Source organism: Condylura cristata, unplaced genomic scaffold, assembly GCF_000260355.1.
Source record: "Condylura cristata isolate star-nosed mole 26May11 unplaced genomic scaffold, ConCri1.0 scaffold00011, whole genome shotgun sequence".
In the NCBI taxonomy this organism is placed as follows: Eukaryota; Metazoa; Chordata; class Mammalia; order Eulipotyphla; family Talpidae; genus Condylura; species Condylura cristata.
In genome coordinates this window covers 23,035,546-23,052,275 of record NW_004567112.1, presented here as the reverse complement: position 1 = coordinate 23,052,275, position 16,730 = coordinate 23,035,546, and the positions used below count along the sequence as shown (strand labels likewise).

Sequence of the window (16,730 nt, the reverse complement as noted above, 5' to 3'; positions counted from 1 at the left end):
TGGCTTTTATCATGTTGAGGTATGTTCCTTCTATTCCGAGGACTTCAAGGGCCTTAAACATAAATGGGTGTTGAACTTTGTCGAAAGCCTTCTCCGCATCTATCGAAATGATTATGTGGTTTTCATTCTTCTGTCGGTTGATGTGATGGATTACATTAATTGATTTTATGATGTTGAACCATCCTTGTGCTCCTGGGATAAAGCCCACTTGTATATACCACATTTTCTTTATCTGTTTTTGGGCATTTAGGTTGTTTCCATAGCTTACCTATTATAAAAAAATGCTGCAGTAAACAAAAGGGTGTAGGTGTCCTTTTGAATTAATGTTTTTGTATCCTTTGGGTAGATACCTAGGGGTGGAGTAGCTGGATCATATAGAAACTCCCATTTTTAGGAACCTCCACACAGCAAAGCTGTTTATTTTTGAAGCACTTATTTAGTTGGTGCAAAAGAATGTTGGTTTATTCATTTGTCTACTTTCCAGGGAAGTTAAGTTGTTTTTCTTTAGTGATGGAAATTTTGTGTTTTGGGGGTGGGTTTGGAAAAGTGGACTATTTAAGATCAATTTTCAAGCTGGGAAATATAATTCATTACAGGCAATATATTCCTGATTGACGAAAAGACTGATTCCCATGTGTGGCAATGGATATATGACGAGACAGTGCAAAGTATAGTTCTAGCATTAAAAACAATCTTGTTCATATCCTCCCATTAATTTTTCCTCTTATATAATGTCTACTAAAGGTACAACACCACAGAGGAAAAATTATTTATACCCATCAACATTAGTGAGAACCCAACCACGTGAACAGCTCCTTGAGCAGTTGAAAAGGAAACAGCCTGAGCTTTTAAAGATGTTAAATTGTTCAGAAAACAATAAAGAAGAGACCTGTCAGGTAAGAGTTAAAGCATAATTATTTTTGAACTTCCTATATATTCTTGATGTCATTTGAAGAATTTTAACTTCATATGAAGAACTTTATTATTTGGTCTTGAATCCTACCCTTTCTTTCGTAATTAATAGTTGCTTGGTTCTTAAAATGGTTTATTTGAATCATTTTTTATTATTAATCTAATAATAGCTAGTGTTTATGTTGTGTGTATGATGTACCAGACACTGTTTTTAAGCACTTTACATACATATTTACTCACTAAATTCTTTCAGTTACCCTCTGAGGTAGGTCCTAACACTATCCCCATCTTACACATTAACACTAAGGCTTACCTTGTCACAAAGATTAAGTTGGAATTAGAACTTAGACAATCAAGCTCTATCATCTATTCTAGTAATATAGAAGAGTTGGGAAATCAAAATATTACAAAAGAGAAAATAAAAAATAAACTAGTCCCATTCTGAGATTACTACTTTTGCCATTCTAGTGTAGGTATTCTACATAAAAACATTATGGATTATTCTCATTATTTTACTTGCTAAAAATTCTTTTGAGGCTTAACTTTTCTGGAACAGGCACTATTTTCAAAGAAGAAAACTGCCTTTTGTGAAGATTTTGAAATCCTTGGACTTCATCACTCATCCAGCTTCTTATTTTAGGTTTTGGAGGAAGAAAAGACAGTTCTGGAGAATACCACTGAAGAACCTCTGAGTCACGAACCACCTGTTGATACCAGTATGGATTGTCCATCAAGTGGCGGAGTTCCATTTTTCCAGGTACCTGATTATTTCCTGTCAGATAATCATTCCACATATTTAAGTCCATCATTTGCTATTCATTACAAAGTCATTACTCTTGCTGAGAGCAGACAGCAAACAGTTTTCTGTCATTTCTTTGTAATGGCTTGTTCACTTTACCAGTTAAGATTATTTGTACAAATATTGATCATCAGGGGTTTTGTGTAAGATAAATAAGGGCAAAATTTGACCTAATTGCATCCTTAGTTGGTAATCTACTATGAATATCCCCTTTCTGCATCCTACATCAGAATGGACACTGAGAGGTGCAGTTCTCTCTCCTTTGCACATCTGACATGGAAGTTCTAGGATCTCCTCTCTGCCCATAGGCAGACTCTGAAGGCTAGGAGGTTTAAAAAAGATTGCAAAACCAAAGACCTCTCAGATTTTATTAGTGACTTCTCTTGCTAGAAGCTCTTTTATTAAAAATCATGTCCCTGATTTTTTTTTTTTTTTTGGCCTGCCTTGATCCTGTTATTAAATCCTGTGACCTCTCTTACTTCCCTTTGAACACTGTTGGGAATATGGTATTGTGAACTGCCTAGCATCTTTCCCTCTCTTTTGAAGACGAGTCTAGAGAGTCTGTGCAGTATGCTGATGGTTATATTTTATAGTTGAGGTGCTGCTTCTGACAGGCGTTTGTCTGATTGTGTTTTTAGCGACTGGCAGGTCTTTCTATCCAGGTCTAAAGATTCACTTTCTCTGATTTAAAAAGTCAAAAACTTTCTCGGATTCTATTAAATTCCTCTTTGTTAACTTTGAAGCAATTTTATCCCCTGATTTTTCCTACCATTTGCTTTATTTTGTACTGTTAGAGACGTCTATATTTGATTTCATTTTTCATCCTTCTCTTCTATCTTTTAAGGTAAGAAAAGACAGAAAAGAAAACAAAACCTTAGTAACTTTGTAATCTATGATTAGAAATTTTTTCTTTATTATTTAGAATATCTTTTATTTTTTAAAGCTTTGTTTTTTTATTTATACATAGAAGAACTGCAGTAAAGGCCAGAGGTTGGGGGGTGGGGGTGCGGTGGGTGGTGAGAGGATTCACCAGAGACAGTAGAGAGAGGAACAGGCAGATCTACTGAAATACACTGAGGGGCAGTGGGGAGCAGTGGGCAGTTCAGAAGAGGTCTGCTGCTCCATGTGGGTCAGCTCCCTGGCCAGGAAGCAAACTAATGCATAGTGGCTGGTGGTAGCTCGCTAGTGCTGAGACTTTAACCCCTGTGCCACTAGCAAGACCTTTTTTATGGCATCTTAAAAGCCAAACTTAGTGGCTCAGCTATGGCTAGGAAGTCCCTCTACTACGAGAAAGCATCTGGGGTTAGGTTTTAGATTATCAGCTAAATTATTTTTTCCTTTATAACAGTCTGATGTGGGTAATTTATCTGAATTTAAAACTCCAATGTTGATTTATAATCTGTCTCAGCATTAATGACTGAATCTGCAATGAAGTTTTAAAATAAAAATTTTTTTAAATAAAAGAAGTGTGAAAAGTAGCCTATATATCAGATTCCATGTTTAAACAAGAAATGTCCTTTTCACATGATAGCAAATCTTTATTTCCCTAGAACAGTTTCTTCTATTTTGAGCTCAATACTCCTTCCTTTGTCATGGTAGCCTGTTCTGTGTATGACATGATGTGTAGCAGCATCCCTGGTTTCTACTCACTAGAGGCTATTAGTACCCTCTAGTTTTAACAACCAGAAATTTCTCCAGATGTTACCAGTGTTTCTTGGGGGCCAAAAAATTGCTCTCTGTTGAGAACCAGTAAAATCTGTAATCATACCTTAGAAAATCATATAGAAAATTGGTATTTCTTTTACCCCACTTCTTCTGTTAGTGATTAATGAAAGCATTCATCTGTACTTGCCATATAAGTTGCTGGCTCTTATTGCCATGTGAGCCTCGTCTGGTTTTTTTACACTTAATTTCTTGACTACAGATCTTTGAAAATAGAAAATAGCCTATGTGTATCCAAGGTTACATTATATTGATTTAATTTCTCCCTTTAAATCCACAGCATAAAAAATCACATGGAAAAGACAAAGAAAACAGAGGCATCAATCCAGTGGAGAGGACTAAAGTAGAAGAAACTACAGAGCAATCTATCACTAGGAGCAGGTTACCTCTGCGAGCCCAGATCAATTTTTAGTTAATTTGAGGATCAGTAATCTCATTTTTTAAGAAAACTGAAAACTATAACCTCATAATTTGAGCCTGTGTATAGGTTTTAAATTAATAGATAATATCGAGGCAATTCTATCAATTTAGTTTTGTTTACTATGGCTACCCATTTTTCTGTCAGCCCTTTAGTTCAGTATGTATAAAGTTTAATTTGGTGTTAAGTAAATATGCATTTCTAGCTTTTGATAAAAAACAGCCTTTCATAACAAATGAAAGTTATTTTACTTGTATATTATTAAGTAGCAGTTACTACAGGAGCTGGACTGTTCTTCCAGACTTGACTTTATATGGGTAAATATCACCAATACTTGTCCTTGGAAAGGATCATCTCGTCTTTTCTCGTGTGCTTGAATTATGTCTGTACTTGTTGCTGCCTTTCCTAGACCTTTTCTTTCTGCCTTCTCAGCTTGCTTTCTCCTTTTTTGTAGAGCTGTAAAGTAGTATCCATTTTTAGGATCAGTTAGAATTTACATAGAATTCCTTAATATTTCTGTGGCTATCTTTAAAGATCACTGTCAACAATAAACAGAACCCTTCCTTCAGTATTTTAAATTTGTTTCCATGTATGTAAATTTGTTTCCACCTCTTTGAGGCCTAACATATTATCCCCTCCTCCACCACAAAGAGTTCATAAAAAGCCAAGTTCTCTAGAATATAAATGACTATTATGGGAGAACTACTTAGAGCTCTGCTTAACAACTGCTTGCTCCATTTTAAGGCCTATATCTTGTGCAGAACGTCACATGATTTTTTTAGTCTTTTGAAGATATTTTGACTACAGTTCATATACTTGGGTGAAACTTTGTTCTTTGTATATAATAAAGTAAGTTTGTTTATTTTTCTCTATTGAAATCTTAAACCTTAAGATAGTCCTTACAGTTTTAATCTGAAATCCAAATTTCTGGAAGTTAAGATATTTCAGCATGAAGAACCAGAACATTTAGAAGGTGTGTGTATATATATGTACACACACACACACACACACAAAGAAATCTTATGTCTATAGCAAGCTTGGTGTATAAATTTATAAATATTAAACTTTTATAGCTAAAAGTAAGCCCTATTGGAATATTAGAAAGCGTGATACTTCAAGGAACTCAGTTTATCTTACAGAAATATTGTCTGCAAGGTAACAATATTATATTGAAATCATACAATTTTTTGGCAAAATCAGATGTCAACATAAGCTATGGGTAATATCAATAAACATATTATTAATAAATTTGGTTTCTGCATTAATTTGCTTGCCCCATTATCTGGCAGTGGTTAAGTCTATAGGATTAAGCAGCTTGCATTACACTTTCTAAAATAAATATCTATACAGCTACCACCACAGTAAACATCCCTAACTTTCAGTAGGCTACACATTTTAGTGTAAATGAATGGAAAACAGGCTGGCTTTTGCAGGGCCCAAAGCCTACTTAAGTCATCCTTCACTAGTTGTCAGAGTTACCTAGGAACACTAATACAGCTAACTGCATGACAGGTGTAAAAACAAGTATTTGGAAAATTTTAACAACCAGAGCCTTAAAGAACTCTATAAGTTTTCATATACAATGTTAAGTACTCTAAAAATACCTATCACCAAAAATGACAGAATAGATAACTTCAGTGACCAGTTCCTCCACTGATGCACAAGGAAGTCTCTACCATCACTAGCTGAACCGCAAGCAAAAGGAAAACTTAAAAGACCAGTACACCAAGACTTTACAAAACAGTTCTAAATAGTTTAGAAGTCAGTCACTAAACAATAACATAGCCTACAGTAAGGAACAAAAATCTGAGACATAGAATCTGATTTCCAAAGTTACACATTACAAAATTCAAAAGTTATTGCAGTAATCAAAATGTTTTCAGCAATATAAGCATACAAAGGAAGTGACCCATTCACAGAAGAAATTAATAAATTATTCCAAGGAAGCACATATTTGGACTTAGACTTTTAAGCCAAGTGTCTCTAATTTGCTATAGAACTAAGATTCAGAACAATGTGAACAAATAAAGAATACCGGTAAAGAAACTGAAAAAGAGCCATACAAATCTGAAGCTGAAAAGTATATTTGAAATAAAAAAGTATTTCAAAGCAGATATGAGCAGATGATAGTAAGTTTCAGCATACTTGAAGGTAAATAGAAATTTTCCAATTTTGAGGAGCAGAAAGAAAAAAATGAAAGAAATATAAATAGAACTTAAAAGACTTAATGTAGCTTAATGATACATAACAGTATTTGCATAGATGGAGTACCAGAAGGGGTGGGAAGGGGAAGGAAGGAAGAATGTTTGAAGAAATGGTCAAAACCTCAATTTGCCCACAAAAATTGAAAGTACATGTTCCAGAAGTTCAAATAGAATAAACACAGATCCAAAAGATAAAATATAATCAAACGATTGAAAGCTAAAGATAGTCTTGGGAGCAGTAAGAGTGTAACTTGTAGAATTTCCAGCCCCCCTTATTTTCAGAAATACTGTCTTGGTGCCCAGAGTTCCTGCTTTTCAGCTACGTATAGGGTCATGGGGCGTGCTTCTCACCAAAGGTAAAAGTACTAGTGTGTGAACAAACTGGGAAACCAGTATCTGCTGATAACAGCAGACAGAATAGAGGTAATAGGCTTAGACTGGCAGGCAATGGAGCCCCCAGCGAGATAGCCCCTGGTTACTCCACCCTAGCTTATATCCCTGACCCCATCCCCCACCCATGTACACTCCCTATGTACTTGCCCCACCTTTGTAGTCGATAAATGTGAGGCTGCCTTTGGATGGGGGCTGCACATTACTTCCGGTGTGACCCCTCTAGGCTTCTCATTGTTCCACATGGACTTTGAGTAATTTTTCCCTCTTCCAGCTAGGTTCCAATACTGCCACCCCAAAGGTGACAGCCTTCAAGGACCTGCAAATCAAACCCACAATGAGATAACAATGTCACATCTACAAAGATACTTAGCAGAAAAACATATGTTGGTGAAGATGTTTCAATGGAAACCCTCAAACACTGCTGGTGGGAATATAAAATAGCTCCATCCATGTAGATTTTGGTGAGTCCTGAAAACAGTTAAACATGAAGTTACATGACCCATCAATTCTACTTCCAGGTATCTTAAGAAAAAGAAAATACTCAAAACTTGTACACAAATATTCATAGTAACATTATAATAACAAAATAGTATAATCAACCTAAATGCCCATTAACATAAAAATGGGAAAAAGGTATATATTTCTGAGCCATAAAGTGAAGTACATAGGCTAATACGTGAATAAAACTTAAAGATATGTTAAGAGGGAAATATCAGAATCAAGTGTTCATGTGTGATGAAATACCCAGAATAGGTAAATTTGTAGAAACAGATTCATGGTCGTCAAAACTGAGTTTAGGGCAGAAATGAGTGACTATTTGATGATTATGGCATTTTCTTTGGGAATGCTGGAAATGTGTTGGAGCTAGCAGGGGTGGTTATACACCTTTGTTGATATACAAAATGCAATTATAATTCAAGATTTTAAGTCATGTGAACTTGACCTAAAAATGAGAAATATAAAGGAAGCCCTATCATTTATTGAGAGGTAATTAAATATGAAGCATCAATATTGGAGTATAATTATCAGAAAATTCCCCCCCCACACACACATTTTAATGAACAAGTTTACTAGGCAAAGGAGAAAGAAAAAGAAGCACCTGCATAGTCACAGGGGAGCTGCCAAATAGAAAAAAAAAAGCTCTTAAATGAATGCTAGTTTAAAAAGTATTATGTATATCATGTGGTCATAAAACATAGCTGACTACACTTCTTAAAAAAAGCATTCACACTAATGTATAAGGATACAGACCATGACCAAAAACCAAGAGAAAGAAGCAGATAATAGAAACAAACCACAAACATTCACAGCTGGTGAATTCGCCAAAGAAGGCATTTTATTATTTTTAAAGTTTTTTTTTTTTATGCATACAAGAACTTGGGTGTAGACCAGAAGTGTGGGTGGTGGGTGTGGGAGGGTTGAAAGGATTCACCAGATATAGTGGGGAATGGAACAGGCAGGTTGACGGAAATGTACTGCTGAGGGGAGCAGTGGGCGAGACAGGAGAGGTCTGCGGCACCATGTGGCTGCAGATAGCTTCATAGTGCTGGACTTTAACCTTTTGGAGCCACCAGGGAGGGCCCCAAAGAAGGCATTTTTTTTTGAAGATTTTATTTATTCATACAGAACTGGGGTACAGGCCAGAGATGTGGAGGGTGAGAGGATTCACCAGAGACAGAGCAAGGAGCAGAGCAGGCAGATCTACGAAGTACAAAGCTGAGGGGAGTAGCGGGCGGGTCAGGAGAGGTCTGCCGCCCCATGTGGATTTCCTCCAGGGCAGGCAGTAATCAACTCTTGTGGAAGTGGCTTTAGCTTCTTAGTGCAGTGCTTTAACCCGCTGCGCCACCAGGGAGGGCCCGAGAAGGCATCTTTAAAAATATACTCAGAATTTAAAGATATGGAATATTTTGGACAAATATTGGAAATTATAAAAAGGAACCAGAGGGAAATTCTAGAACTGAAAAAATACAATAAATTATGAATGTAGGGAATGGGTTTAGTTGCTAAATAGTCAACAGTTTAAAAAAGTTTAAAAACTTCATAATTTAGAAGAAAATAGTTATCCTGAAGCATATCAAGGCAAAGCATGTCATTGTCTTTATGGTGAGGGTGAGAAATAGAAAGCAAACAGGATATGTTGAAGAGCTTTATGTAATTAGAACTTCAGAGTGAAAAGAGAATTGAATTGAAGCCCTATCAAGTGCAAGCTGAGTAAACACAACATCACACCTAGGTATACTAGTCAAATTGTTAAAAAAGGGGAAGAAAATCTTACATAAGTAACCAGAGAAAAAAGACTGTTCTCATGGGAACAATTACACTGCAGTTGACTTTGTAGTGGAAGGAGTGGAAGCAGACACATGGAATAATAGCTTCAAAGTACTGAACAAGGTAGGTTTATATGAATAGTAGAATATAGTCCTTCCTACCATTCCTCCATAAAGACAAAATATTGAGAAAATTTGTCACAATCAAAATTTTCATAATTCTGATAATTAACCAAGGGTTTGCAACTAAGTTTGCAACAATTTTTCAAGGCTGTATTTTCCTAAGAATGGTGAACTCTGTGGTGTTTTAACTTGCCCTGTTCTCATCACTTTCACTAGTTCTTCTAGAATGAATCCACAATCATAGTGAAAATCAGTAGTCTAGTAGTCATTGACTAGGGTAGAGTAGGTTTGGCGCTCCCTGAAAGTAAGTATCACTCAGAGAAGCAGAAAAATCCCTGTACTGAGGTGGTGCTTTCAGTCGACGTACTCCTTTCTTCCCTGGCAGTCTGGGATTATCCTCATGACCTACATACATTTAGAGATGCCAACTTGGTAACAAGACATAAAGGGTGGCGTCAGGATGGGCTGGAATGATTAAGACAGAGTTCTTGCTCTTCAAAAATCATTAGAACAATAGACCTTTTTATGGAAGACTTGGGGAGTCATGTTATTTTGGTTAAATTCATTTCCCCAAATCAATCTGGGCACTGACCTCTTTCCTCATTTACATCAGTACCACTTCAACCCTTCAATCCTTCTTCCCTTCTCTATTTAACTGCAGTGACTGAGGGCTGGAGGTACCAATAATCAAAATTATGAATCCAGAAGGAGAAACAAATTAGAACTATCTTTTCTAAGATTTAAAGCATATATAGTCTTTCTGCTGTTAAAATTTTTGTTTTTCTGCCATATGCAACAGAATTTTGTACAACTTACAAAAATCAACCATCATTTGTCCTTCAACTTGGGAGAAGAAAAAATGGACTAAACCAAGTTAGTTCTTGACAACTTATTGTTTGCTGCCAGACAAACAATTCTAGTTCTCTCAAATAGAAGGCTGTGGAGAACACACACTGGGTCAGGCATCAGGCTAAAAAATGGAAAGGCTGGCCCTCCCTGGTGGCACCACAGGTTAGGATACAGCACTGCAGGCTAGCCACAATCGCTTCAGTGCGAGTTCAATCCCCAGCCCAGGAGTCTTCGCAGACCTCTCCTGTCTCACCCACCGGTCCTCCTCAGCAGTGTACTTAGTCAATCTGCCTGTTCTGCTCCTTACTCTGCCTCTGGTGAATCCTCTCAATGCCCCTGTACCCCAGTTCTGTATAAATAAATAAATAAATGAATATTTTAAAAAATGTAAAGGCCTGGGTATATTTAATCCCCATAACTATATGATATGGGTGCCATTTTTAGGCTAAGAAAATAAAATCAAATCCAAACAAGACAGGCTAAGAAAGAGAAAATGCTTTGTTAGGACACAGAGGTAGAAGGCATCAGGAAAAGGTCCATGCTTTTAACTGGTGGGTAAAACTACTACTACCTCATGAATATATATAGTCGCAGTATAAAAAACAACCACCAGATGTTAAGCAAAGAAAAGGCACAAGTAAAATGTTGTCTATCTGATATTTGCTCATTGCTACACTAATAACTGTAATAACAGCATAATCTTGAGTATTACCTTCTTTGAATATTCTAGCTCTTTAATCATTATGCTGTATATTCATTTAAAAGGGGGTACATTCATTACAATAACATACCTGAGAGAGTCTGGGGGTTGTTTTCAGGACATTCGTGCAGTCATACAGCTATAACAAAGCTCCTTGAGAGCTCTTATTAAACTTTACAGCCCTTAAATTTAATAGACCTCAGGTAAATTTCTAATTAAAATGTCTCTTTGATCAAAGGTTCTTCAAATCCAGATGATGCACATTTATTTCAAGCAACATTTACTGTAGCAATGCTCTCTTACCATAAAAGAATCAGGAGAGGACTTTAGTCTATTCATATCGTTGTAATTGTCATCATCATTGCAACTACAACTTATTGAGTATTTACTATACGCCCACGATTTACAGTTTAACTCTAGTTTAACTCTCACAGTAATAGCAGGAAAGAAATATTATCACCCCTATGCTACTTTTGAGGATACAAGTCACAAGAGGCTAAGAAGCCAGTCAGAGCTTACAGCGAAGCTAGGATTCAAAATCATGTTTAATCCTATCCACTCACTACTCAAAATATCTTTTGGTCACCTACTACATGCCAGAATCTGTTTCAGGAACTGGGTCAAAATTCTGAAAGTATGGGAGAAGCTTTGGCTGCAACGCCAAAGGAAGCGAGGAGGCAGGCTCCTCATCGCCACAGGATTTGCGTGGGAACCACGACGGTGTGTGTCTTCCAGGCCAGGAAGCGCCTGATCCAGGTCCTGCAGCCCAACTGCAGGGAGGACACAGGGCAGAGGGCTCAGCGCAGTCGCGGAAAGTAGAGGGACAGAAGAAACTGGCCAATGCTGAGGCCGTCTCTTTAAACCTTACGGGCTAGCTGGTTGAAGGGGAGCTGGAGCCAGTTCAGAGTCCCTGGTCACTGCCCTACAGCAGCTGGAGGCAGTGGGAACGTTTTGCTAGGAATGAGAGCGGTTATTGAAACCCGAGCCTTAAAAGATGAATCCCAGAAAGTCAAACTTGAAGAAGCTAAGCTTGCAGCATAAGAGGCAGGTGGAAAGCACCAAGAGGCAACTTTGAAGTTGGTGACCACTGAGAGGAACCGGAATGCACAGAGAGGTGAGCTGAGCTGACAGAGTCCAGTTGCTGAGAGATGGATGAGCAGATTGATGAATCCAAACCTGAAGAAAGGTACTCTCTAAAAGGAGATAACAGTTACAAGAAAGCGATAAAGATTATTATTGGTAAACCCAAGGAGCTCTGCTATTTGCTGAGAGGTTGATACTTATGTTGGAAAAGCGTTCTCAAGATGAACTCTATGCTGAGACACTGAAGTACAAGCAAGGAACTGGGTTATGTTCCAGCCCCAAAGACATAAAGTTTCAAGATAATGTCTAAGTTTTATACATAGCTATTCACAATTCCTCCAGCACTGAGTGATAGGAAGCACTATGTAATGGCACTTTGAGAGACAGAAACTTCAGACCCACTGTGCAGTAACTTTTTTATTTGATGTAGCCCCTTTTGTTTATTTTTGTTTTTCTTTCCTTTGCTGTACAGTCAAGTCCCCAAAGACATTGCTGAAGCCAGTGTTGCAGAGTTTTGCCTGTATTTTCTTCTATGTACTTTATGCTTTCAGGCTTTACATCCAAGTCTTTAATCCATTTTGAGTTAATTTTTATATCTGGCATAAGAAAGTGGTCTATTCTTCCTTTTGCCTGTTGCTGTCCAATAGGATTATGTTTTTCCTGAGATGAGGTCACTGCCAAGCAGGAGTGTAAGCTAACTCAAGTGTCTTCACCTGAAGACCCTGTTTTTCTAGGAGGTGGTCATTCCCAGCTTTCATAGATTCTCACTCGTAAAATTTCTCTTTCTCCTCCACTTTCCTCTCTGGACCAATACTATGTCCTCAGCAGTCCTATTGAAAAAGGCCTGTGACTTCTTTGTGGTACAGTGTTGTGACATTTGTTGCCTTTTTCTTTTCTAACTATAAAATCTTTAGCATGCCCTGAAAGTTATGGATGGGAGGTTTTTGTGTATATAAGCATCGCAAATGATTTCATAAAAATTAAAAAAAGCAAGAACAGAATCAGAACTGGCTTTAAATTCTTTCTTCAGAAATTTGTTTTCTTAGCAATAAACTTCCTCTTCCTCTCCTTTCTGGGTGATTAGAAGGGCACCTGGTGATGGAAAAAAAAAATGCAAATGAATGAGCATAGGATCCAGGGCAGTAGGTAGCTGTGTTGAATACAGAGGGTTCAAGGTCCTAACAGGGAGTCCTGGTTCATTACTTCTGGTATTTTCTCAAGGGTTGTTTGGCTCACAAATTTGAATTATTTGTTAAAATATCACTTCTGCTATGTAACCCTTGTTAAAATATAGGGTACATTACTGACTTTCATTTGATACCCTTTCATTGTTAGTAGATTATGTTAACTTTATTGAGATATGATTCATACCATTGTAAAAGTTCACAAAGTCATGTAACCATTGCCACAGTGACTTCTAGAGTATTTTTTTTCTTTAAAGATTTTATTTATTAATGCATATAAGAACTGGGGTACAAGCCAGAGGTGGGGAGGTGAGAGTTCACCAGAGATACAGTGGGGAGCAGAACAGGCAGATTGACCAAAATACACCACTGAGGGGAGCTGTGGGTGGGCCAGGAGAGGTCTGCCACACCATATGGGTCAGCTCCCTGGCCAGGAATTGAACTTGTGCTGCAGTGGCTGCTATAGCTTAACAGTGCTGTGCTTCAACCTTTTGCACCACCAGGGAGAGCCCTAGAATATTTTCATGACCTCAAAAAGAAACTATACCCATTTGCAGAGTCAGTCACCCTCCATTTACTCCCAACTTCCTCCCTCTTAGGCAACCACTAATCTACTTTCTGTCTCTGTAGATTTGCCTATTCTGGACTTTTCATATAAATGGAATCACGTAAGATGTGATCTTTTGTGCCTGTTTCCCTTCATTTAGCAAAGTTGACCTGTGTTGTAGCATGTGTAAGCACTTCATCCCTTTAGATGACAGAGTAACATTCCATTGCTTGGCTGTGTGTATTTAATTTATCCATTCATCAGTTAATGGATATTTATGTTGCTTTCCAGTTTTTGTCTATTATAATAAAATTCTGTTATGAACACTATGTACAAGTTTTTTGTGTGTGGACATGTGTTTTCATTTCTTGGGTAGATATCTAAGTGTGAAATGACTGGTCATATAATAACTGTGTTCGACCTTTTTAGGTGCTACCAGAATGGTTTCCCAAAGCAGCTGCTTTATTTTGCACAGCCACCAGCAATGAATGAGGGCCCCAAGTCATCACATTCTTAACCAATATTTGTTATTTTCTGTATTTAAAGAAAAATTTTATAGCTATCCTAGTGGGTGTGAAGTGGTGTCTTATTGTGGTTTTGATTTGCATTTCCCTGGTGACTAATGATGTCGAACATCTTTTGATGTGTCTTCTTTGGAGAAATGTCTATTTAGTTCAGATCTTTTTCTTGTGGAAAAATTGGGTTCTCCCCCCAAAATTGGGACTTTTATTGGCATTTGCAGCACCTTTCTAATTTAACAAATAAATATCACAAGCTGCACCTAATGCTCCATGGTTCACAAAACTCACCTATATGATATGCTACATAATGCACAGTGTAGTAGGTAAGATGGGAAAGAGAACATCGCTGCAGTGACATGGTGATGAGTATTGCCCACATGCTCTGAGCTCTGCTCCATTCATGACATGGAGGAGACATTTCATCTGACCACTTTAGCTTCTTGTAAATTAACAAAACACTGACTAGTTAGATTTTGTCAAATCTGAAATAAAGTATATTATGATTTGATATGTGACTTACTACATGATGAATCATTCCAACAGTTGATGGTAATAAAACCTTTAATATTAGTAAAAATAGAACCAAGTTGTTATAATAAACTCCATCAATGCTTTCAAGCAATAGCCAATTTGAAGTTTCACCTCTTAATTATAGAAAATAAGTTGCAAAATTTTTTACCTAATTTCCTACTAGATAGGTTAGAGTTGAGAACCACTTTCTCTTCTTACAAAGTTTGGTCTCTTGCACAATAGCAGTGACTAAAATTAATGGTGCCAAATTTTTTGCGGAGAGTCTTGTTTAATTCAGAATATAATTAAAATCTCATGTAGCTTTATTGGTTTTAGTATCCAGCAGAGAAAAAATATTGAAACTCCAAGAGATTTTGAATTAAATAGCTACAACAGTTTTGTTTTATTAGTTCTGACTGTGTGAAAAAAAATTTTAAGGACAACTTTGGAAAAATCTAGTTCTTTTAGAGCCCCAAATGACTTTTAAAACAATAAAACAAACTATAAAACCTACACAAGTGATATTAAAAATTATGTAGTTCAATAAATGTGACATTCACAAATGTGGTTGTAATTTTTTTTAACTATAGCAAAATGAACATGGATCTGACGATTGGATTTAGAAGAGGTAGTGTAAGAGGTAGTGTTATATAGTTTAACAGAATTAAGTGCTTCAATTTACTGGTAAGGATTATGTCGTGGAGTTGGAATGTTATACCAATACCTTTTAATCTCCATCCACTCACAGGCTCTGCTGCTCAAAGAAAGAGATAATGCTTCTCTTTCCTATATTCGTGACTAGTTCATTAGCACTTTAATATTTGTTTTTGTAAGGTTTGTAGATTTAGAGTTTTTGGCTGGTGACTGAGTTATGTGCATAATAAATATATTTGAAGAGGGAGAATGAAGACTGGCATAGTGATTTACTGTAAAGGCATCGCATATAATAGTTATCTTAGTTACTAGCTGGGTAAGTGGCAGGAAAAAGAGAAAAATAAGAATGAGGGCAATACAATTTTGAAAAAATAATAATCACAGGGACCTGCTTAGTTCACAGATGTCCCAATCTTTGGAGACCCAAACAACTTTCGGAGGCACCTTTTGGCTTCATGTCATTGACAGTAATTGTCTTTTCTTCATCCCTAAATCCTGCCTCTGTCCTTGGTACACAGAAATGCACACTTAGGTCCACAGTCTCCAAGCACCTGCTGGAATTGTCCATCAGGTCAGGTGATGAAAACTATGACTGGATGAACAGCACAATATCAGGTGACACCACAGTGAAAACAGAGATAGCACAGATGGTGTCCAAGGACGACACACTATCCCAAGTTTTGCAGACTTCACATATAATTCAAATAACTTTTACCTTAAAAAAGAGACAGTGCTGGCTCTCTCTAGGGTACAAGGGGCTAAAGCCTAGCATTATGAAGCTATCTGCAGTCACTGCCTCATGAGTTTGATCCCCAGCCAGGGAGGTGACCCACATGGCATGGCAGACCTCTCCTGACCCGCCTGCTGCTCCCCTCAGCAGTGTATTTCAGTCAGTCTGCCTGTTCTGCTCCTCCAAGTCTCTAGTGAATCCTCTAAGCCCCCACACCTATGGCCTGTACCCTGGCCCCTGTATGATTCTAACACAAAATCATACCTAAAAGTTTTTGTATTGGACAATTTCAAGTCAGTTTTCAAGCTGAAACCAGTATAGTGAACATTTGTGTATTTTTTACTTAAATTCACCAAGGAATAATTTTCTAATTTGGTGTATTTCTTTTTTAGTGTATACATATGTGTATACACATACTTATATGCCTATGTGTGTGTATATATACATATATATAGTGTGCATATTGAACTATTTGAAAGTTGCAGACATAATGACACTTTACCCCAAAATACTTTAGTTTGCATCTTCCCAAAATAAGGACACCTTATCCACAATTCCAAAACACCTTAAATAACAGTGTTAATAATGACATCTAACATACAATTCATATTTAGCTTTACCCTAGGATACCCCCAAATGTACTTTATAACTTTTTTTAAAAAAAAATACAGAATCCAACCAATAAAATCTAGCAAAAATTCTCATTCCTCAGCAATGTTTCACTGAGAGATTTTAGTGTCTAATAATTGTCATTCTTAGGCATAATAATTATAAAACATAATTTGTTGATATCATTAATCTTTTTTCTGATGTTATAAAGCTTTCTTCATTAGTTAACTGCTTTATAATCTAAATTCCTTTCTTCTTTGAATGTCACTAAGGCTAATGAAACTATAAACTTACATTCAATATATTATAATGCATTTTTGATGCTTAAATCATCTCAAACTTGGCCAAAGATCCTTCAAGACGGTCTCTGTTTTCTCCCCATGGTTCCTGGCACAAGATGCCTTGAGCTCACCTTGTACTTTTCTTGCTCAAAATCTAGAATCAGCCAATTCTTCAGCCACCATGCAGTCACATGGCTCAGCTTTCCAAATGTTCATAGTATATA

The 16,730-nt window shown here is 37.0% G+C and overlaps 1 protein-coding gene across 1 annotated transcript in view; it reads left to right on the top strand.

Annotated features, from left to right (window-relative positions):
* KIF11 (kinesin family member 11) overlaps positions 1 to 4,666 on the top strand; it is a 37,904-nt gene extending 33,238 nt beyond the window's left edge. The window contains 3 exon segments of the mRNA XM_012723467.1: positions 745 to 896; positions 1,553 to 1,669; positions 3,714 to 4,666. Coding sequence (XP_012578921.1) covers positions 745 to 896; positions 1,553 to 1,669; positions 3,714 to 3,845 — 401 coding nt within the window. The 3' untranslated portion in view covers positions 3,846 to 4,666.
* Positions 4,667 to 16,730: the final 12,064 nt, after the last annotated feature.